The sequence below is a fragment of the Sminthopsis crassicaudata genome, chromosome 6 (assembly GCF_048593235.1).
Source record: "Sminthopsis crassicaudata isolate SCR6 chromosome 6, ASM4859323v1, whole genome shotgun sequence".
NCBI classification, from domain to species: Eukaryota; Metazoa; Chordata; class Mammalia; order Dasyuromorphia; family Dasyuridae; genus Sminthopsis; species Sminthopsis crassicaudata.
In genome coordinates, this window is record NC_133622.1 from 165,386,726 (window position 1) to 165,410,353 (window position 23,628).

The 23,628-nt window shown below is 36.8% G+C and overlaps 1 protein-coding gene across 2 annotated transcripts in view; it reads right to left on the reverse strand.

Annotated features, from left to right (window-relative positions):
* Positions 1-23,628, reverse strand: part of SLC4A4 (solute carrier family 4 member 4) — a 379,308-nt gene that overhangs the window by 176,601 nt on the left and 179,079 nt on the right. The window contains exon 6 of one of the 2 annotated variants that reach the window (XM_074274439.1): positions 16,354-16,506. In XM_074274439.1, the coding sequence (XP_074130540.1) occupies positions 16,354-16,506 (153 nt within the window). Of the gene's footprint in view, positions 1-16,326; positions 16,507-23,628 lie in introns of both variants that reach the window. The other variant, XM_074274438.1, reaches the window with a different exon arrangement.

A 23,628-nucleotide genomic window follows, 5' to 3' on the forward strand; every position in this document is an offset into this window, starting at 1 on the left:
TCAGAACAGATGTGAGTGCGAGGGATAATGTTGTAAAAAATTACCCAGGCATATGTTCTATCAATAAAAAGTTATAATAAAAAAAAAGAATGAATGGTCTATAAGATGAGCAGGCTGATTTCAGAGAAGCCTGGAAAGACCTAGATGAACTGATGTTGAGTGAAGGGAGCAGAAGCAGGAAAACATTGTACATAACAGAAAGATTATGTTATGATCAACTATCATAGTTTAGCTTTTTTCAGAAATCCAGTGATCCAAGGCAATTCCAAAAACTTGGGATGGAAAATACCATCTGCATTCAGAAAGAGAACTATGGAGACTGAATGTAGGTCAAAGCACAGTATTCTCACCTTTTTTGTTTGTTTTCTTTATTTATTTCTGTCTGATTTTTCTCACACAATATGACAAATATGGAAATATGTTTAAAAGGATTATATATGTATAATCTATAATCAGATTGCCTGCAGTCAAGAGAAGGGATAAGTTAGGGAGGGAAGGAGAAAAATTAGAATACAAAATCTTACAAAAATAAATTTCTCAATCTTTACATTTGGAAAAAAATAAAATGCTATTAAGGTGAAAAAAATAAATCATATCATTTCACATAGATAGTCACCTACATCATTTCAGTACTTTACCATCCCTTCCCTAAAGACATATTCTAAAACATCATTGTCCTTAGGGGGAGAGGAGTGACACAGGATCATTAAGCAGAGAACAAGCTCTGACTCTAGTGGAACTGACCAAGCTAGAAAAATTTTGAGAACAATTCAGTCAGTCCATGGGTCCGACTATGTGCTAGGCACTGTATGAAGTACAGGTGATACAAAATAAAACAAAAAGTCTAATAGGAAAGCAACAAATAACTAGTTATTTCTATGATATATACAGGTAAATGGAATACAATTTAAGAGATGGCACTAGCAACCAAGTACTAGAGTACCTGGAAAGGCAGGTTGAAGGAAATCAGAAGGTGGGAGTATAAAGGAAGAGTATTCCAGAGGTGGAAGCAACCAATGAAAAAGCATGGAGTTGGAAGATGGAGTATCCCAAAGTAGCCACAGAGACTTGGATAGAGACTATATTGTGTATCTGTCATTTAAAGTTTGAGAGTAACTCATCACAAATTCCATTTAGTTTCTGCCATTACATGATAATATTTCTGGTATTAAAATACATAACAGAGGCAGTGTGGTAAAACCATGAATACCTGTGATTGAATCCTCAATAAAGCATATTGTCTGTGTGACCCAGAAAAAAAAATCACAACCTCCCAGTATTATAAGCAATTCAATTTTTAAAAAATCCTTCTTAAAAAAAGATAAATTCCAGAGAGTATACCAAAATATAAACTAGCAAAGGAAATTTCCTCACCCAAGAGTTTTCTCTACTAATAAAACCACAAGGTCAGCCTTTATGTCTAGGTAAGAAACTTGGAAAAGTCATTCACATCAATGACCACAGCAGAGCTTTCAAATTTTATTATCCTAACAATATTTTTTTCTAATCTATTCCATCTCAAATCTCTCCCAAGCTCATAATCTATTGAAACAGGATTATAAGGTTATTGCTTCTTCGCTTTTCTTTGATTCTCTCTATGCTTATCTGATGTTGACAGGTACTTTAATCCAAAGTTTCTTGAACAGTGAGTTGTGTCCCCATATGAAGTTATATAACAAACAATGTGAGGGTCACAAAATTATGATTTATCATCAATAAATGATATTTTATGTGCCCATATAGCTAGGAACCCATAAAAATTTCTCTGATCAAAATAGAATGAAAAAGCAACTTAGAAAAGCAGCTTGGCCATTAGAAGACAAAGGATAGGCCATGTCCCAAGTGGGGCCTTAAAAAAGCAGGCAGTCTTTGGGGAAGCAGTCAGTAAAGACAGAAGACAACTCTGAGGAGTATAATTTCTGCCAATACAGAAGAGAACCAGTTACAGAAGAACCCAGCTTTTGAGAAGTAATCATTCTTCAACAGTAACAGGTGGGCTGGGAATTCCTTCCTCCATATCTCATAAACCACAGTAACTTGCAATGGATCTACTGACCATCAGGAAGTAGACCCAGTGAGTTAGACTATATTTTATTGCTATTATTTATTATTTTTGTGATGCCGACTCAGTAAATCCCTTTACTCTGAGGTAATTATGACTATTGACTAACTACTAAAGGTAAGCACACTGGTAGAGACTTAATAAGCTAGTTGACCAGTAAGAAGCAGAACCACAGTTCCTTCAACCTCAGGCAGATTCCCTTTCAGAGGCCCAATTTGAGACTAGGACTTTGGACGGTAGTCCTAAAAAGAGAATGTTGCCTAATAAATAAAGTAATTAATAGTAAATATATAAAAAAAAAATCACAGTTCAAATTGCTTTTGGTTGTTGACAACCCAAGAACTTATGTCCCAAATGTTCAGCAAGAAGGTCCCTAAAAATCACCATTCAAGAACAAAAAGGTGACGTTTAGACATTCATAGAAAATCATTAGTCTGGAAAAGTCAAAAATGATTTAAAACCCTAGCCCTAAAATAAACATGGTGCCAGCTAGAATTGCCAGCAATGGCTTCCGCAGCAGAGCTCCTCCCCCCTCTATGGGGACCATATACTTTGGTACACAAGGCTCTGTGAACTAATAGTTCTGATGCCCTGGTAATGGCACCTTAAGAAAAATTAAGATAAGAAAAATTGGGGAATTAAATGATTTGCCCATAATTTCATGGTTAATGAGTAGGATTTGACTGCAGGCCTTCCTGACCTCAAATCCAGCACTCTACATACCACACCATATTGTCTCTTAGCTAAATGGTCATAGGGCAATTAAAATTTTAAATAGAAAGCCCATTAGGAAAGGCTCCTTCTGGTGGGTAGTTTGGCCCTAGAGGAAAAATAGAATCCATCCAAATTTATATAAACGATGGAGATAAAATCTTACCTGATGAATTCTTTTTGGGGTCACTAATTCCTTAAAGAAACACAGCAGGCATGCATGCTCATGCACACATGCGCACATATACATACAATACATACACTCACACAGCTTTTTGAGGGAAGGAAAAAACTTCAAAATCAAAATGAATTAATATTTCTTGACTCAGAATGTCATTTTCCTATAAACTGTAAGGTCTATGTAACTGTCTTTCATAAATACAAGAGCAGAGAAAATGGAAAATATTCCTTAAAATGAAAATACTTTAGAGTAGAGCCTTCCACTTCTTATGTAAATTATATGCTCTGAAAGCAAGAAAAAAAAATTACATAGTTCTCCAATACACATTAAAAGAAACTGTAATAGAAATGATTATGATAGTGATTTGCATTAAACATAGTTTAAAAGCCTACAAAACAATATACAGAATTAGATAGAGGATACTTCCCAAAGGGCTTACAATCTAGGCAGACAAATGCAATATGCAGTAAAATCGAGACATTACAGGAAAACATTGAGGACAGAACGGAGAGACTGATATCTTCATCCTCTTTTCCTCTTTGCAGTTCAAAGTTAGTTGTCAATGGCAGCTGATCTTAATTGGCAATAACTACAAAGGGAAACAGGTCATTTCTTCTATTTTTCTTTTTAAATTAAATTTTATTTTATTTTGAAATGACAATGCACTTTCCCTCCTCCCCTGAGAAGCAAGAAAAGCAAATATGCATCATCAAGCATTTGAACAGGCAAGAACCCACTAATGTGTGCACCCAGAAGAAAGAGAAACTGCAGGTCCACAAGCATTTAGGGTTATTAGTACGGCAAGCTTAAGCTGCAAGATAATGAATTTTAGAAAACTTAAACATTTTCCCTTTTAGGATTTTCATCCTTGGAAGTATATACTCCTAAGATCTGAAGAACATGGATGGTGGCAAAGGAGAAACAAATTGGGTTGTGAAAGGAGAAGAGTCAACCAAGAAGTCAATACTGAGTACATTCTCTTTGTATTCAGTAAAGTACTGTGAAATGTATTAATACATAAAAATAATATCCCTAGGAGGATTATTATGATAGTAGACTGTTGGGTAGGAATTCACATTGAGGAGTAGTGAAAAATAAGCTAGAAGAGAGAAGGTAAGAGTATTGATGTGGCCATAAATGGAAGACCATGTGGCAAAAAGTTACTGTCTCTCCCTCACAATTACTTTGTATTTATTTTGCTTTTGTGTACATTTTGTCTCATCTGACAGAATTCAAGGCTTCTGAAGGCAAGGGCTATTTCATTTTGTTGTTGTTGTTGTTGTTGCTTTTGTAGTTTAATACCTGATATATAGTAGGTGCTTTATAATGATCGATTGACTGGAGGCTTATCTCCCTCTAACCAAGGGAATCTGTATTGACATGCAAAATATATTACTACTACTTTTCTCTGGAGTAGAAGGGATGACTTCTCAAATCTATGTTTAGGAATCTATTTTTTAAATTTTACCTTTCATGTCTTCCTTCACTCCGTACCTGTGCCCCAATCCTCCCTGCCCTCCACCCACCACCATTCTTTTATCCCATCCCACCCATTGACTTACTCAGCCATCCCACGCTGGGACTGCGCCACACTCGGGATTCATCGTCCAATGTGCAGGTGGCTAGACAGGGCACTGAGTTCTCAAGCGGGCTGCGGGCTTTAGTATCAGAAGCAGAAGACAGGAGAAGGAAGAGGTGGAGGAGGAGGACATATTAGCAGCCACAGCAAGTAGGAGCATGGGAGCATTAAGTTAAGAAGAAAAAAATAACACTAAAGGAGACTGCACAAGCATGTTAAAAGAGAACAATGACAAACATTGACATTGATATTTTTCCCCTCACCCCTCCAACCATAGACAGGACAGAACAATTTAGGACAGACCTCAGTACATCTGGGTTACATCCAGTCAAACATGGCTGCCTTAGTCCCAATGCATGCAATACCACCAGACAAAACAAGAATTGGAGCCGTGAGAAGAGAAGATCAGAGCTTTAGAACTGAAATAAACTTCAGAAGTCAACCAGTCCAACTCCATCATTTTATGGAGGAGAATATTGAGGTCCATAAGAATCCAGTTACTTGTCCAAGGTCACAAAGGCAGTATTTTCCAGAGGTAAGATTTGAATCCAAGTCCCTCTGATTTCAGATCCAGTGCTTTCTTTCAACGGTAACACACCTTTGAGAGCTGTCATTAAGATTGTGGGTAAGTCTGCACTGTGTACACATACACACACTGATGGTTACACATTTGCAAAAAGCACAAAGGGAAGGAAAGCAAATCTTAGCACAGTGCCAAGCATACAGTGGGTGCTAAATAAATGCTCTTGCTAACTGGCTGAAAATAGATTCCTTCTCATTTGATTTCAATAGCATTTATCTTCTGTAGGTCCTAAGATGACAAATGATGGCAATAGTGCATCATTCTCACACACTCACAAATGTTAGTCTTCATAAACATGGTTTTTGACTGTTTCTTGTTCCTCAACCCTCCAGTCATAAAAATATATTAGAAAGGAGACAGATTAATATAAAATACAATTGTACTTAAATCCATACTGATTCATTTTTACTCTTTAATGTAAATATATAGTGACCCATTCTTTTCTCTGAAGTCCTAAGTATGAATGCCCATCATAGTCCCCCAACTTGAAGACAATCACTAGTCTCCCAGGAAGTTAACCCTAACCAAGGAGGACTGAAAGAAAACTGCAAGTGATCTATATAAAGAGGCAGGTACTAGTACACGTTCAACAATTGATTTGGGGGGCAAAGAATGTACACATAAAACACAACTTTAATCTGCATTATCACACTTTCCCCATTTCTTTCTTAAGTCTAGATAATCAAAAACAAAATAAAGCAAAATTTTAAAAAAAATCATGCCCTGGCTTGTAGCCTTATATTTCTGAGATATAGATGTTTACCTTGAAAATTTAACAACCAGCTCTCCAGAGTGTACCAATTGGTTCCAGAATATTCCTAAATACTTTTTTGCTATCTTTTGAAATGTTACACTGCCCTCAATACAAAATGGTAGCATCCATATGGTATGTGACAGCCTTCAGTGATAAGATGATGAATACAGACAGCAATTTTTCCTTATGTACTTCTTCCCTATTTAAAAATGTCATTGTTAAAGGATTAAAAATTTTTGGATTTATCTCCCCATACTGGTGTGCAGAATATTTTAAAAACAGCTTTTCATGAGATCAGTGTTGATTCAAGAGACCGTTTTGCATCTTGAACCATTTATTAATGTTCAGTTACGGACAAATTTACATTTCTTTTATTTCAGAGGTTGTTCCATTGGGGTCATCATAGGTTCAACTACAATTGATGAGTGATTTCAGATGTGCGAAGTGAATCCCCCCATAGCAAACTAATGGGATTTATGGTCATGAGTCACACACAGGATAGGCAACACGAATAACTTGAGAGCTGCATTGTTGAAGAAAAATTTAGATTCAAAGAAATTTCAGAGCCTTCTGAGTGTGGAGTATGGATAAATGCTCTGCCCTTTTCAAAACTGGAAAGATTGTTTTCAATTATCTTTCTGTATTACAAAAGCAGTAAATAAAATCAGTACTTTAAGAGCAAGTCCTCTGTACCAGTACCTGTTTGAGGCAAATGTGTTCCCAAATCTTTGCAACTGAATTCTTATTTATTTCCTACATTTGAATTTCTTTGCAATTTTTCATAGCACTAAGCACATGAACACATTTTAAGTCTTCCAAAAATTGTTTTGTCACAAGAGAGACATTCAGAAACATACCACGATTCTGACAAAGTCAAACCTCTAATTTAATTTGACAGATGAGTGACCTGCAAAGTGACCTACCTTGGCTTTGTGAAAAATAGAGGCAGGTAGCTTAAGACTGAATACAATTCTGGATCACTAAAAATGCACCATTTTTCATTATTAATCAGATGCCCTTACATTCAAGGGATTTTAGGCACACCGATAATTTTCTTTAGCAACTAACCTTGACAGACTATTTTAATTAGTGTTTACAAATGGGAATAGACTGGATCACTGGTATCATTGTTCAAAAAATAGATGAGAGAGCTAGCTGTCCACACTAGTGGTTCAATGACAATTATTAATGGTCGTAAATGAAACCTACCTCTTACAACCTTTTCAATATGTCATGCCACTAGTAACCTACTGAGTGCTGAACCCATGCTATTCCTCCCTTTGATCTTGAGCCTCATTGATTGTTATCAAAGCTTCCCTATCAATGGGAATTTGCAATCCAGGCTGGTACCAACCAGAAAGAATGTCTGGCTCCATTGGCATGCATGAAAATAAGGGAGCCTGCAGAGACTTAGCAATTACCTTTTTGAGGTGACGATTGAAATGATCTGGCAAGACACTTAATACACAGTTGGAGACTCAACCCTTTGATTAATTACAAGATATTGTTCAAATTTGGAATTATTAGACTATTCTCTATAACAAACTCTTTGAGTTGGTGGCAAAATATTTCTTACTGGTTGTTTTTCATAAATCTGCTCCAAAATTGGTTATAAGCTTACATTTTGAAGATCATTCTCCCAAAGGAGAAACCAAAATTATTATAACTATATTCAGATATTTACATAATGGGTCATAATAATTGCCTTCAGAAAAAAAATACTATCTTGCTAATTTTTTGTGTTTGAAAGATTAGGTAGGGGAAGCTAGGTGGAGCAGTGTTTAGAGCATCAGCCCTGAAGTCAGGAGGGCCTGAGTTCAACTCTGGCCTCAGACACTTAATACTTCCTAGCTGTGTGACCCTGGGCGAGTCACTTAACTCCAATTGCCTCAGCCAAAAAAAAATTTTTTAGGTAGACCATATACTTATAGCTATAAGAGCTTTAGAGTTTATATGCTGCAACCCCCCTAATTTTACATATGAGAAAATGAAGGTAGAGAGAATTTAAGTGACTTGGACTTGGACAAGTCAAACATCCAAGGGATGGAGGTAAGATCAGAAGCCAGGACCTGTGACTCCAATACTATGGCTTTCTTCCCCTATACCCCACTCTCTGCTGTGCTGCTTTTTAAATTATCTGCTGTCTTACAAACCCCCTTTTTTTTAAACCCTCTTCCTTTCTTGTACTTAATTTTAGATAGAAAAGACTTAGTTTATTTTTTTCATAACTGATGAAAGTGATTAAATTATACATTTTGGGTCCAAAATAAATGTTTAAAATTGGTGGTATGGTATGGTGTTTTTTTCTAGTGATTTATGTTACCTTTCTGTGTCAATCTGTTAAAATATTTAATCAGTTGTACCCAAATCTTTGTGACCCCATTTAGGGTTTTCTTGGCAAAGATACTGGAGTATCTTTTGGAGTAGTTTGCCATTTCTTTCTCCAGATCATTTTACACAGGAGAAAACTGAGGCAAGAGTTAAAGGACTCACCCTGAAGCAAGATGTGAACTCACAAAAATTAGAGTTTCTGATTCTAGGCATGGTGTTCTACCCACTGTGCCACCTAGATGCCTTATTCAAATATACCTATTATGTAAAAGGTGAATATTCCCTCCAATCAGGAAAATGGACTAGGTAGTAAAAAAAAAAAAAGTACTGCTTTGCAGTAAAAAAGACAAGTTCGAATCCTCTTTTATCCCCTTACTGACTATGAAAACTTGGGCAACTTACGCAAACTGTTAGTCTCAATTTCTTCATCAATAAAATGAGGGAATTGAATGCAGTCTATGACCTAAATCTATAATCTACTTGAAGCTTTGGCTTTTTTCCCCCAAGTGTAAGAAAATGTGTTTTTCTCCAAAAATAAAAGTTGTAGAAATTTTCCACAACTGTTATTTTGTGAATATTTGAGCATCTATTCAATACTGTTAGGTACTAGGGCAAAAATATTTTCTTTCCCAAAAATATGAAACAGAGTTTATAGAATACAACATAATAAAATCCTTATCAGTAAAATTATGAGATATTAAAAAGACTAAAAATCAGAGGAGTGATATTTCAATATGGATATATCTTTGAGATGCTTTGGATAGTTCTATCTTGAAACAAAATGATGAATTTTAAAATCCCTTTACATTCTATGACTATACAAAATAACAATCTGATCTCTCTGAAGAATAACAAAGATTTTTTTCTATTTTGAGAGTTCACTATCTCTGGAAGGCACAAGAGTTTGATATAGTAAGTTGAAGAAGATAATTCACTAATGGGCATTACACCACAGATTCTTGAACCAGATATCCCAACAGCAGAACAAATATTTTAGATGGATCACTCAGCTCAAGTTGGATTTAAGATGCAGCTTTCATGAAACTAGGTTCACCAAGTTAAATTACTTACTTGATTCATTACTGTAAACATTTCTTTGACTGAGAAAGAGGGAGATATTTCTGTTGGATTATGGAAAGCTCTAATTTCATTATATTTCTTCAAAAGGGATGAAAAACATTCCATGATGATTTCAGTTGTTGTGCCTCTCTCATCCTCTCTTCTTTTTCTTTTCTTTCTCTTTTTCCATTTTTCCCATTATTTTTGCACATGTATTTTCTTTTCCTCATAGCTATGGCATCTCCTCATGAAATGGCTATCCAATTATGCATGGAAAAATTAGCTTCTAACCATAATGGTTGGATCTCAGACACTTAAGAACCACATGAGTCCAGGCAAGCCACTTCACCCCACTTGCCTCAGTTTCCTCATAATTAAAATGATCTGGAGAAAGTAAACCATTTTAGTATCTCTGCCAGGAAAACCCCAAACTGAGTCACCAAGAGTCAGACATGAGTGAAAAATGACTAAACAAAAAAAAATTTACTTCCATTACAGAAGCAGCCTTTTGTGTTTTCCAAAGCACTTTCATATACTTTAATCTCATTTATTTCCTAGAAATTTAATCCATAAGAGAAACAGGAATCCATCTCAAGCTGCATAAGAAATCAGTAATAAAGTGAGAATCAGTAAGGTGTAAAGAGAGTATTACAAGTATCACACTTTAGAGAAAAGCTGATAACACTCAGGGAAAGCCGCAAGTTCAGTAAAATATCATTTGTGCTATTGCTGTCTGTTATGCCTAACTGCCCAGCCTGCTACAAAATTTATATTCATTCACTCGAGAAGAGAAGCATTTCACCAAAGTCTCTGTAGAATTGGCAGAATTTTGCAAATATCCATTTTGCACAGGGCGGTCCCAGAGTATGCAGAATACAGAAGAAACTTTGGGGATGAAGACAGAGCCAGAGACCTTAGCAGATCTGCTGTGGCCATTCAAAACTCCTTACTGGCCACTGTAGCTAGGTTGTGGTACGGATGGGCTTCTCAGTAAAATGGGAGGCAGAGTAGTACATTTTTAATCCAGGGGCTAGGCCATTTTCCAGGCAACTGTCTCTAACCTGAAATGTCTTAGAAAACTGAAGAATTGCATGAGTGAAGAAGAGAAAAGAGAGGAACATTTAGGAGGATAAACTAGAAAGTTTGTCTTCTTTTATCCAAGAAGCTAAGTTGAAATCCTCTGATGAGAAGAGAATTAATCCATTGATGTATGGTTCCAGGGAGACCAGGAACAAATCACTCAGACTTTCAGTGCCTTCAGTCATCTTTCCAAGATTATAAATGTTGGAGGAGTTAGTTGTCACTGGTGGAGGTAATTTTTACAGTGGGAGTTCTCCATCTCCATGCATCTATCCTTCCTCTGCCACCCTGATGCTACACAAACAAAATACAACATAACCTGTTTCTTGATTGAACTTCTTTCTTCTGGATGGTCTTTTGTTTTTGCAAATACTGCATAAATACAAGTAATACAATAGGATCCAAAATGCAGGATGAAGAGGAACCTAAGAAAGCATGTATTTCAATCTCTTCTATTTTGAAGATGAGTACACTGAGTGGTTTGACTGAGGAAACATAGATAATCATTGCAGAGCTTAGGTTCAAACTCAAGCTTTGTGATTCCAAAACAAACATGCTTTCTACTATTTCTCTACTGACTTACCCCTTCCCCCCAATTCACAGATTGTAAAGTAAGAAGGGGAATTACAAATATGTCACAGACCTGGAGATTATAAATGGAATTACATGTCTGTAGCTGTAATCTCACCACCTGTACCTCTGCAGTCACAGACTCTATAAGCTGAGAGATCAGAGGGACCTTCAATCCCACCCTCTCATTTAAGCATGAGGAATCTAAGACCCAGTTGCAGAGGTAAATTAATTTTTAAAAATGGATGAATAAATGCATTAATCAATAAATAAATGAAAAAGCCCAGGTTCTTAGAGTGACCCAGCATTCTTTTTACTGTCCCATGAAAAAGAATCCAGAGGATCCAAATAGAAGACAGAAGATGGGAAAATGTACTGTGGCCCAATGCAAAATTTCACATGATGGAGATTCTCTTAAGTCACAAGAGTTGGAAGAGTGAAGATTCTATTTTTTTATTGCAATGGAAAACACTGTTAGAATTAGTCTTATTTCTTTTTTGGTCAACCACCATGAGGAAAGATATGGACCAAAAGTCTTACATTTATAGAGCACGGAAATCTTCATTCACTTTTTTAAAAAAGGTGACCAGTTTATAATACAAAGTTTTTCTATACTCAATGCACTAATGGGGCTCCTTATTCAAATTCTTCATTAGTTTCCTGATGAGAAATAAACTTTTTTTTCAAACTACTGCCAAGGTATATTCCTAGGTTAAAGGCTAGTCCTTCACAATCCATTTGAATAGAATTCAAAATAGGATTGAGTTCTACATCTAAAGGACCATAAACATATTATTTCACAGAAGTGAGAAATCAGCAAGGCATCAATTTGACATTAGAAACCTCCTTCATTAGCCTCTTTATGTAAAATTAAAACTACATCAATTCCTTGATTGAGAGCATAATGGACAGCATTTGGCTGAGATTTAGTACCTGGCAGTACCTGTACCACAGATAAAACAGATCGGTAGCAACTTAATCTATTATACAATCCTGGAAAACCGTCTAATTCTTACCTGAACATTACATTTTGGAAATTGTCTTATGATACTCTTTGTAAACCCTAGGTTTTCTTGAAACGTGATTCATGTTAATGTTCCCAAAAGATGGTGTAAGTCTTTCATAGAGAACCCACTTTTAACTTATGGGTGTGAAAGAGAAAGAACTCCCATATTTGAAGTGTCAACATTTCATGTTTTTGCTCAATAGTAAGAGTAGGGAATATGATGACATTTGTACAATACATTTCTAACAAGTACAGATGCTATAGTTTTATGTGTTATTAGCACTGATTTTCTGATGTGAGGATTGAAAGCCAGCTGTCTCAGACTCATTTTGTATTTCCCGGAAGATGGGAGAAACCTTGCTCCCAAATGTAAACCTGTAAAGGGTAAAACATTTTTAGAACAAAAAACATTCTTTACAATTATAACAGTATTTCTAGAGTATTTCACATTTGAAAATCACTTTAAAACCATTTTATTACTGAATAACTATGTCAAGAACTTCATTCCTGTGATATCAAGGTAAATGGCATAAACCTGAGAGCTCAAGAGAGCTAAGAAAAAGGAAATTTGGCAGTGATCTCTTAGAAAACAAAGACTGGCATTGCAACTTTCATGTACTTTGGAGGCCAGTGGAATTCATTGCTGGAGGAGCTCACAGAGCTAAACCTTGCCCCCTGGATACTTAAAAGGAATTGAGTAATATCAAGGCCAATAATAACATGTTCAGGTAGAGCCTAATCAGATCCCAAGCTTCAGGGTGTAAGCCGATCTCCCCAAGTGCCAGGAAGGAACAGCCCTTCCTTCTGTGATGTGCCTAGCACATACAACATTTCACAACCAAAAAGGTGAATGACGAAGACAATTGAAACTTTCCTCTGAAGTATCAAGATCTGGAGAGCAGATAAGAGACTGAACAAGCCTCCCTTTTACTATCAGTATTTGATGTCCAAATACTCCATGCTGGTGCTACAAGCACAAGGAGCTCAATGGAAAACTCTTGCTATTATTGCAGGCGTTTTCTGAAAATGTGGTTCAAACTGGCGTCTGACCTCCTGGATCTCTCTGCCAAATCACTGCTTTTTTGCCCCGTGAAAGAAATTATTGCTGAATTCTTAATTTTTTAGCCCTTTTTCCCTACTTCCAGCTCCTTGACCCCAAGAAAGCACCTCCAAATCCTGAAATGTTGCTTTAAATGAGAAGGAAGAAAGAAGGGAATGTTCATTTATCAAGTGTCTGGTAAGGTACTTTACAAATATCATCTCACTTGAGTCCTCACAACAACTTTAGGAGGTAGGTGTTATTATTATCCCCATTTAACAGTTGAGGAAACTGAGCCAGGCAGGTAAAATGTCTTGCCCAGGTTCACATGGCTAGTAAGTATTTGAAGCCCAATTTGAATTCAGTTCTTTCAGACTTCAGACCCAGTTCTCTATCCACAATACCACCTAGCTGCTTCTTCAAAGGGAATATTTAAGAATTGATATCAAAAGATGGATCCAATCACCTTAGTGACTTTGGTATCAATGTTATATCTTTTCTGTATATTGCAGTGATGTATGACACTGCTCACATCAGCTGTTCTAACCATTAGACTACCCCACAGTTTACAAAGCATTGCGTGAACTCCTCGAGTAGGGTTTCTCTTTTGCCTTTCATTATATCCCCAGAGCTTAGCAGTGTCCCATATATAAAGGGAATCTTGATAATGCTTATGGACTGACTGATAAAAGTGAGCATTTCATCAGATTCTATACTTAAAAATAAATTAAGAGACTAAGATAATAATGGAAAAGCATACTCCAGGACCTTGGCTCAAATTGTGCTTTCTCTTCCAGCCAACCATTGGATGAGCTTCATGAGAGCCAATTCTTTTAATAGAGAATCAGGGGACCCAATTTCTCAGAAATGGAATGAAAGGTTAGATAACTTGAGATTTGGTTTGTATAGCAATTCACTAAACCACCTGGTTCACAGCTTTAACTTTAATGTTATTTTGTCAATGTACCTGAGCACAATGACCTTGGCTTCTCACTCATTTGTCCATTTCTCTTTATACTTAAGATAAACCTCCCCTACCCCACCTCCTGCCTAGTCCAAGTTGTACTAGCCCAGGACACACCCACCATAATGTTAATATTTTTTTTCTTTCTCAACATTTATTGTTTATGACGTTATATTTGAACAAGGAATGACATCACAAAAACATTACGATCAATGATAAAACTAGGACAAATTCCTTGTTTTGGTTTAGTTTTTTACCTGTGGTGGGGGCATAAACAGGCTCTAATCCCTTCCTTATCTCTTTTCCAAATCCGAACTAAACAAAAATTTACCCTGATACCGCCCACACTCAACTATATTAATAGCACTTTATGAAAGCAGACTCATTTTTTAAAAAGAACAGAATAAAATTAGGCAATTTTCTGAGGGGAAAAAAGATCAATTGAAAACCTACTAACAAAATTCATCTGAATGGTGATGGGAAAGATATGGGTAGTAATAGCATGGTCAGCTAGGTGATGTAATGGATGGAATACCAGGCCTGGGGTCAGGAAGACCCCTTTTTTTTGTTAATTCAAATCCAGCCTCAGGCACTTACTAGGTGTGTGACCTGCACAAGTCACTTAACACTATGTGTCTTGGTTTGCCCATTGATAAGATGAGCTAGAGAAGGAAATGGCAAAACCAGTCTAGTATCTCTGCCAAGAAAACCCCAAATGGGATCATGAAGAGTTGGACATGACAGAACAACTAGCTACTGAAAAGAAACGGTAGTCACAAATAATCTATGTTGTATGACAGGATTATTTGACTGGTATTTGGGGGGAAGGATCAAGATCATTTTACTTAAATTTGAGCAAGATATTTGAAAAGTCTCCTACACTTTTGGGAGGTGTTAGGGATAGGAATGGGGCAATATAGTTTCACTGACAGTTGAATTAGATGAATTTGAAACTGTATGACTGAACCTAAAGAGCAGTTTTAAATTACACAGGTTTATAGGAATGCTAATAATTTGGATAAAGATATAGATGGCTTGGTTGTCCCCAGATGACACAAATCATTGAAGGATAAACAACACTGGGTATGAATCTAACGAAATGTAACAGAGACCATATAAAATCTCATACTTGGGTCCTAAAATATTAACTTTGCAACTTCTTCCAGCTACACAGTAGATCTAAGAAGAGATCTGCAGATTTTAAACTGACTTTGAACTTAAGAGGAATCAACAAAGTAATAAAGTAATGAGAAATCAGTGTCTGAATTAACAAAGGCATGGTACAGGTCTTTCCTTCTCTGATCAGAGAGAAAGGAATTTTAAGGAGAATACTGATAAACTGGAGAACATCCAGAGAAGGGCAATCAGGAGTGAAGAGGTCTTGACGTCATCCCCTATAAGGAATGGAGTTTAAGGAACTGGAGACATTTAGTCTGGAGAAGAGAAGCATTTGGGACAATGTGATAGAGATTTTCAAACATATGGAAACCTAACACATTGAATCTTGCTCTAGTTGGCTCCAAGGGGCAGAATGAGAAGGAATGATTCAAAATGGCAAAGAGTCAAGTTTAAGCCTGACACCAGGGGAAATATGCATAGAAGTGACATGGGTTGTGTTGGGAAGTAGTCATCCTCTCCTTGGAGGCTCAAAAAGGACAACTTGGCAAGGATGCCTTCAATGAGAGACTGTTGTTCATGTATGCATCAGAATAGATGGCCTCTTTGGTCTCATCAATCATCTTCTTTGTTTTTTAAGCCAACTGTCCAGTTCTTAGCACAAACACATCCAAGAACTGAGAATTCCACTAAACCACCATGATAAAATTGGTATTTGCATAGTGTTTTAAGGTTGACAATGCTCTTTATGAGTATTATCTCATTTGATCCTCACAACAACTCTGGGAGGTAGATGCTATTATTATCCCTATTTTACAGATGAGTAAATGGAGGTAGACAGAGGATAAATGGCTTGCCTAGTGTCAATCAGCTGATAAGTTTCTAAGGCTGGATTTGAACTCTGGTCTTCTTGATTTTAGGTCAAATGCTTTATGAACATATTTTAAGTACATTTCTATTTATTTACACTCAATAGCTTCCAAATTATTCACATATTCTACTAGTGGGCTACTGCCACTAATCCTACCCTTCCAACCAAGAGAAACATTAAACAAGCAAACACTGTGGTATATGTAGTCTGTGGTAGCCAGAGTTGAAATATTCCTAGAGTGGATGCAAATTTGCCTGTGGAGGGGCCAAGAGGCAAGAGGAAACTTCCTTCTAAGATGTTCATGAAAGAGAAAGAAAGGTAGAGAATAAAAGGAAGATAAAGAAAAAAAAAACAGAAAGAGATGGAATAGAAATGAATGAGAAAAGTTGTAGAAGAAAAAGCAACTGGCCCCTGCATTACCATTATCAGGGTTGGAAAACATCCTACTTGCACTGGAGACGGTCTTCCCAATGTCAGCCAGCGATCGGAGATTGGATTTCTTAGTTTGATGCCGATGCTTCCGAAGCAAAGTGTAGGTCACTTTATCCTTCAGATCAGCTTTCAACAGGCCTGTCTCGATCTGATTATCAACAATCATCTCTGTTATAAGAATAAAAAATACAATGTCATAAATTAGCATTAATGCTATTGAATCTCAATTAGACCCTCACTCCATTACAGCAGCCCTTTTACTCCTTAATTGGTTATCTATTCCAATCTCCACATCTATTACAAAATCTTCTCTTCTCTTTTCAAATCTCCTATGCACTCTCTGTCTGCCCTTCTTAGAGAAGGAACTTGTCTCATACTTCCCTGAGAAAATAGACAAGTTCCTTCTCCTTCATCTCCTCTTTTGCCTCTGATAACTGGATAGACCTTCATGCTGAGACCAATCAGGGGAATATGTGGAACCTGTCCCCTCTTTTCCATTAAAGTGATTACCCCCCATATTAATTTCCTCTCCCTCTCCCTCCCTCCCTCCCTCCCTCCCTCTCTCTCTCCCTCTCTCTCTCACCTTCAATTATCTCTCTTTCTACTGATTCCATTCTTCCCTCACTATACTCCACCATCCTTACTAGTTACCATCCTATACTTCTCTTCCTTTTCTCAGCCAGATTTGCAGAAAAAGCTGTCTATAATCATTGCCTTTAATTATCTTTTCACTGTCTTCTAAACCTTCTGTATCTGGCTGTTGGTCTATTCATTTCAATTGAAATTGAAATCTCCAAATTTACTACTGATCTCTTTCCAGTCAGATCTAATGATCTTTTCTCAATCTTCATCCTTCTTTGCTTCTCTACAGGATTTGTCCCTCTTAATCTTCTCCTCCTCAATACTCTCCTATTTAGTTTGTGAAATTCTACTCTCTTGGTTCTATTTCTACCCACTCCTTGGTCCCTTTTGCTGGAATAATCAATTGATCAAAGAGCATTTATTAACCTCTTTTATCTGATATGAATAGATTTGGAAATACAAGAAGAAAAATGAAAGTCTGATTCAAGAAGCATATATCCCCAGAAGAGACAAGTCATGCATATATTAAATATACATGTATATATATATGATACAACAAAACAGACACAATGAAATCTTAGATAGGAAGGCACTAGACAAATGTATACCATTCTCCATAATTTCAGTTTAAACCTAGGCTCTGTTCTGGGTCCCCTCTCACTTGGTGATCTCATTAGCTCTCATGAGCTTAATAAATCTTTCTAGGCAAATGGTCCCTCTCTTGAGCTCAAATCTTAAATCATGAATTGCCTATAAGATATTTCAAAATGAATGTCACAAGGACATCTCAGCTTCACTATGTCCCAAACCACTAATAATTCGTTTACTCATCTTTAATCAATTCTCTTCCCCACTCTTTACAGAAATCATTCCAAATCTTCTCTTCTTTCCTCAAACCTTTCATGCTACTCTATCCTTTAACCTTCATAGCTAGACCTAACTTGATCTTTTTCTGTGAAAATAAAAGCTATTTGCCATAAGCTCCCCAAGTTCCCTTATTTTCCTCTTGTAATCTTTTAAAATCATCTTCCAATCCTTTATCCTAAGCATTATCAAGGTCAACTCCTTGAATCTATGCTTTCCCATCTTCTCCAGCAGTATGCACTAAGTATGCAAGCTATTGTCTTATATCTCTCATTCCTTCCTCTTCCAAACTCCTTGAAGAAGCTGTCTAAACTCATTTCATTCATTTACTCTCCTCTCATTCTTTTCTAAACTCTGTTCCATCTGGCTCCCAACCTCATCACTCAGTGAAAACCATTCTCTCCAGTTTCTAATGATCTCTTAATTGCTCTATTTTGTGGACTTTTATTGACCCTCATTGTTCTGGATTTTTGTTCTTTTTCTGAGGCTGGGGTTAAGTGACTTGCCCAGGGTCACACAGCTAGGAAGTGTTAAGTGTCTGAGACCACATTTGAACTCAGGTCCTCCTGAATTCAGGGCTGGTGTTCTATCCACTGCGCCACCTAGCTGCCCCAAGTTCTAGGTGTTTTTTTTTTTTAACATTTAACTCTTGATCACCCTATCCTCCTGAACAATCTCTCCTCTCTGAGTTTTGGGGACAGTTTTTCTCGACTCCTCAAATTAACTTGTATCTATTGACACATTTTTCATATTTGTTACTTCATTTCTAAGTTGCTCCTTCAACTGCATATAGGTTCCTTGAAGGCTAGTGTTGTTTCACTTCTTGCTTGGCATTCTCAGGAACAGACTTATAAATTATTTACTAATTGATTCATTGATCAGTTGATTTCCAAAGATCACACATAGCTGTGTAACCTACAGAGCTGGGATTCAAATTTAAGTATTCATCAATCAGATTGCTAAAAGCAGGTACTTGATCAAGTGTATATTAATGTAGATGATTCTAAGCTTTCTTGCCACCCAGATTCTTCTGAGTCTATAGATACATTTATTTCTAAACAACAGATTTGGGTCATGGATCATTTATTAAGAACTAGAAAGGATCTTAGAGGTCACCTCATCCCACCATTTCCCTTCAATTTTACAGATGAGGAAGATAAAGTTAAATAATTTGCCAAAAAGTCAATCAGGTAGAAATTGGCAGAACTTGAATTTGAAGGCAATTCAATGCTTTCTCCACTTTTCCTATTGTTGTATGTCCCTTTATATCTCTTTTCCCTTCCCTTCCTTTTTTCTCCCTTCCCTCTTCAATTCCTTTCCCTTCCTACATCCTTCCATTCTTCTCCTTTCCCTTTCCTCTGCTCTCTCCTCCTTCCCCTTCTCCTTCCCTCTCCTTCTCCTGTTTCCTTCTCTCTTCTCCTTCCTCTTCCTCTTCCTTTTCCTCCCTTTCCTTTCCTTTTCTTTTCAAAACTGGATCTATCACCTCTAGACTAGAAAGGCAGTGGCTACTTCTAGTCCACTAGAAGTATGGGCTCTTCTTCCCAAGTTATATGGGAATGCCCAAGCTCATTGCTAATTAGTGATGAGGTCTAGCCAAATGATGAGGTCTAGATAAGGTATACCTAAATAAAATTAGGGTTAATTGAGGTCTAGTGGCAGGTTTGGGGTACAGGGAGTCAAATGGAGCTCCCCTGCAACCCCTTGGGATTCGGCACAAGGATACAAAGTTAAATGAGTTAAATGTGGTGGCACAGAATCCCCTGTAAAGGAATTTACAGTCCCGAAAACCTAGATTGATAAAAAACATTTATTATAGGGTTTGGAAGTAAGGTTAAAGTCTGGTTAGTAAGGCGTTAGATAGAGAAAGGAATACACCATAAGTGGCGGACAGAGAGTCTGTGATGCAAAGCATGGTGCTTGCATGTTTCGACCCTCTGCCCAGAGATGATTCCATCCGGGCTCTTTTATTTGGTTAAAGGGGCCTATGGGTAAAGTCCCAGGTTCCTTGCTCGCTGAACCCAGGGAGGGCCAGAACCCACTAGGTGGAGGTTGGGAAATCTGAGCAGATACAAAAGGGTGCTTTTGACCAGGTCTTGTAAATCAAAGGTCAGTCATGGGGATTGAGAATCAGAAAGGAATCTTAAAGGGGGCTACACCTGCATCAATTAGCACAAAAGTTTTGACTTCAGCCTGTGTCACTTAACCCTTCTTAGACTACCTGTTGCACCATTCTCAGTTGCTGACCTTAATTGTGCCAAATACCCAATCACTATGGACACTCAATCAGCTTCATCTAATACTGTAGCTCAGAACTTCCCAATTTCATGTGATCTAATGATCTTAGCCTCTCCCATAGCATAAATTAAAGGTATTCAATTAATGTATCTGTAATTCAATGAATGTATCTGGAAAAACTTCATATGGTCTATGTGACCTTCACCTGGAAGTGTCACCACATGAGATACGCACTCTCCTCTTCACTCCTATCCCACCCCACCCACCAACCTTGTATATGATTGATATAAAATCTAAGCAGAGCTAAGAATCTATTCTTTTCCTTTCAATGAGCTATTACCTTATGAAAGGTAGGGAAGACTAAATTCAGATAAATATGACATTTCTTATCACTCATATTTAACCATCCCAAAATAGCTGGTAGAGTCAGATTCTCAACTAAAAACCATTGCAAGCTTGGAAAAGGGTAACTACATTTTCAAACTAATCTCAAATGAATGGTTACCAAGACATTAGTTGACAAAAAAGTAAGGCAAAAGAATGATCACCAAGTTAATTTCCATAGCTTATTCTCAGGATGGCTGACTCTAATAATAGAAGATCATATTGTATAGTGTATAGAACTCCTTTATAAGATCCATCACCAGTGGGGAGGACAAGGTAGTACTAGAGTTATTATCACCATTTTACAAATAAGAACTCAGGGAAAGGAAACTACTTATCTACTTTTACATGTTAGCTGCTTTTGGATTCAAAAGGGGTTCTGCATACAGAACATAAAACAGGAGAACTCTGGGGAATGATAATTAGGCATATTTTTTTAAACAATCTGTGAGAAGTAACACCAGCTGGCAAACATGTTGTACATTTTGCTTGCCATATCCCTCAACTCCCCCCTTTTGTTTTTCTTTAAAACACCAAAAACTAGAGCATTTTATACTACTTTTAAAGCAAATATACAACCCACTCTCCATTCTTCTCTCCATCCCTGTCTTTTCTGCCTGCTGGGATGTCAGCGATTATCAAAGGCAACTCCAAGCAAAGAAGCGGTGGGTGGAACATGGAGGAGGAAGGAAATCAAGTTCTTTATTTATGTTTGCCTTTATTGCTTATTATTTGTCTAATCCATTTACATAAAATTTGAGGTACAATGTATTTGAGGTTCAATCATGCAGAATTCTCCACAACACCCTGTGGGGAGGATCAATATTATGATGCTTCCTCCCCAATTACTTGAATAATTCAGGATAAATTCTCTGTCAACAGACGAATTGCCTCCTACTCCACTGCAAAGATTATGGCAATTGGGGAACTCCCTCATCCACCCTTTGCCACCACTCAAAGACTCTAAGACTATATTCATCCTCAACTCCTTCAGGGTCAGGACACTAATCAAGGTCTCCTGATTGACTCAATGTTTCTTCTATTACACTGTAGCTAACTTTTGTCCTAGCCTCACAAAAACCAGTATCATTGCAAACAATATGAAAAGATGGTTTCTGTGAATCTATTTCTAGGTCACCCCCGATATTAGGAAACAAAACCCTCACTAGATCCTATCATCCCCAATAATTATCTTCTACTCAGTTAAAATCATTGAGAAAGGAATCAGTGCTTCTGTTTCTCAGCTCACTCTCTTCAAAACTCTCTTCTATCCCAAAGATCATCAACATTGCTTTCAATGTCAACATTCAACTGACATGACTTTCCCACTTTCCCCTCTGCTGCTGACTTGCCAGCTCTAGAACTGTAATCGAATTGACTCTATCATTGCCCCTTGAAAAGGGAGCATCAATCTGTTTTCCCACCATCTCTGTAGCTTTCCAAACTAAAATATTCCTCTCTCCTTTGTATTCCTGTCTTCTTCTTTTGGAGGATAAGGTTTTTGAGGGCAGGAGCTATCTTCATATTTGTATTTGTAGTCTCAGGGATTGGCAGTGTGTAAGCACATCATAAGTGCCTAATTAATGTTTTTTTCATTCATAACAATAATAATAAAGTCAACATATATGTAGTATTTTGTGACATGTATGCATATAAGATATACAATATAAAATGTATATTATATGTATATAAATGCATTGTGTAAATACATACATGTATGTATATGTATACCTATGTAATTTATATATATATGTATATATATACATATATATATCAAAGGCATATATTATATATATAATCTTATTTGATACAACAACTCTATGAAGTAGGTGCTATTATTATCCCATTTTACAGATGAGAGAACTGAGACTGAGATAAAATGATTTTGTCACTTAAGAGACCAGAGTCAGACAACTAGTAAGTACTTAAGGCAAAATATGAATTTGGAACTTCAAAGAAAACTCCAAATCTAGGCTCTATTCATCCCACCTATAGCCTATTGCTTCATTAATACTCAAACACTTAAGTCCTTCCAAACTGATTCCTGGCTCCATTAAAATTCCTCTTTTAAGAGCCATTAATGACTTCTCAGTTTCCAAAACTAATGGCTTTTTTCATAGTCCTTCTTTCCATAGATCTTTTTGCAACTTTGATCACACTTGTTTCTCAATATTCCCTTAATTCCTACTCTCTACTGATTCTATCTATCTATCTCCATTTTTGGCCTTCTCTTTTACTGGAATTGGTTCTAATCCTGACCCCCAAACACTTCTCTTTTTTCCTTTATTCTCTCCATTCCCATTACATCAATTAGCATCATATGCATAGACCAGTTAGACTGGTGTCTCCAGCACAATTTCTGGCCAGAATTCTATTAATTTTCTACATATTTCTATCTGAATGTATAATTGCCCTTTGACACCTCACATATCCAAAACTAAGCTGCTTACATTTCCCCCAAAAAAAATTGCTTCTCCTATCAATTTCCCATTTTCATTTCTATTATTCTTCTAATTGTCCAGACTCAAAACCAATGAAATTCGGTCTTAATACCCTTAGTGGTTTTTAGTTCTGAAAAAAAAAGGTGGGGTTTTCTACAATTATTTCCTTTACTATGAGTTTCATTCCAGAAAACCAGTTCTGTCTCTTCAAAGAGTCTCCTCTCCCCAATCTACATAGCATGTTCATTTCTGATATCCTATTTGATTCAATCAATCTTGATCATCTGAATTATTAGTACCAGACTCTTATGTTACATGACTGGTTGGCCCTGGGGCTAAAGGACAGATATATCAGTGGATGAGGATTTTTAAAAGGAGCTCCTGGCTTGAGGTTTTAGGATGATGACTATTTTTAAAATAAATATTTGGAGATTGGAGAAATAGTTTCCATGAGGAAATAAAAGGATGGCAAGTAAAGCTGAGAACACAAAGATCTTGTCGATTTCCACTTGGCTTACAGCATAGCCTCATTCTACAGTTATTTGCTATAAGAATTTCAGCTTTTGACCCAACTAAGGAAAGCTATGCTGAAGAACCATTTATAAGGTGATTTCCCTTTGATGGCAGTGCCACTGCATAGATTCTAAGGACAGCTTCACAAGAGACCATCGTCTATTTTAAAACATTCTCTTCACAGTAACATTGGGCCAATTCCACTTAACAAGACAGATATTCAAATCAGAGATGGAAAGGACATTTTTTAAAATTTCATCTAATCTCTCAT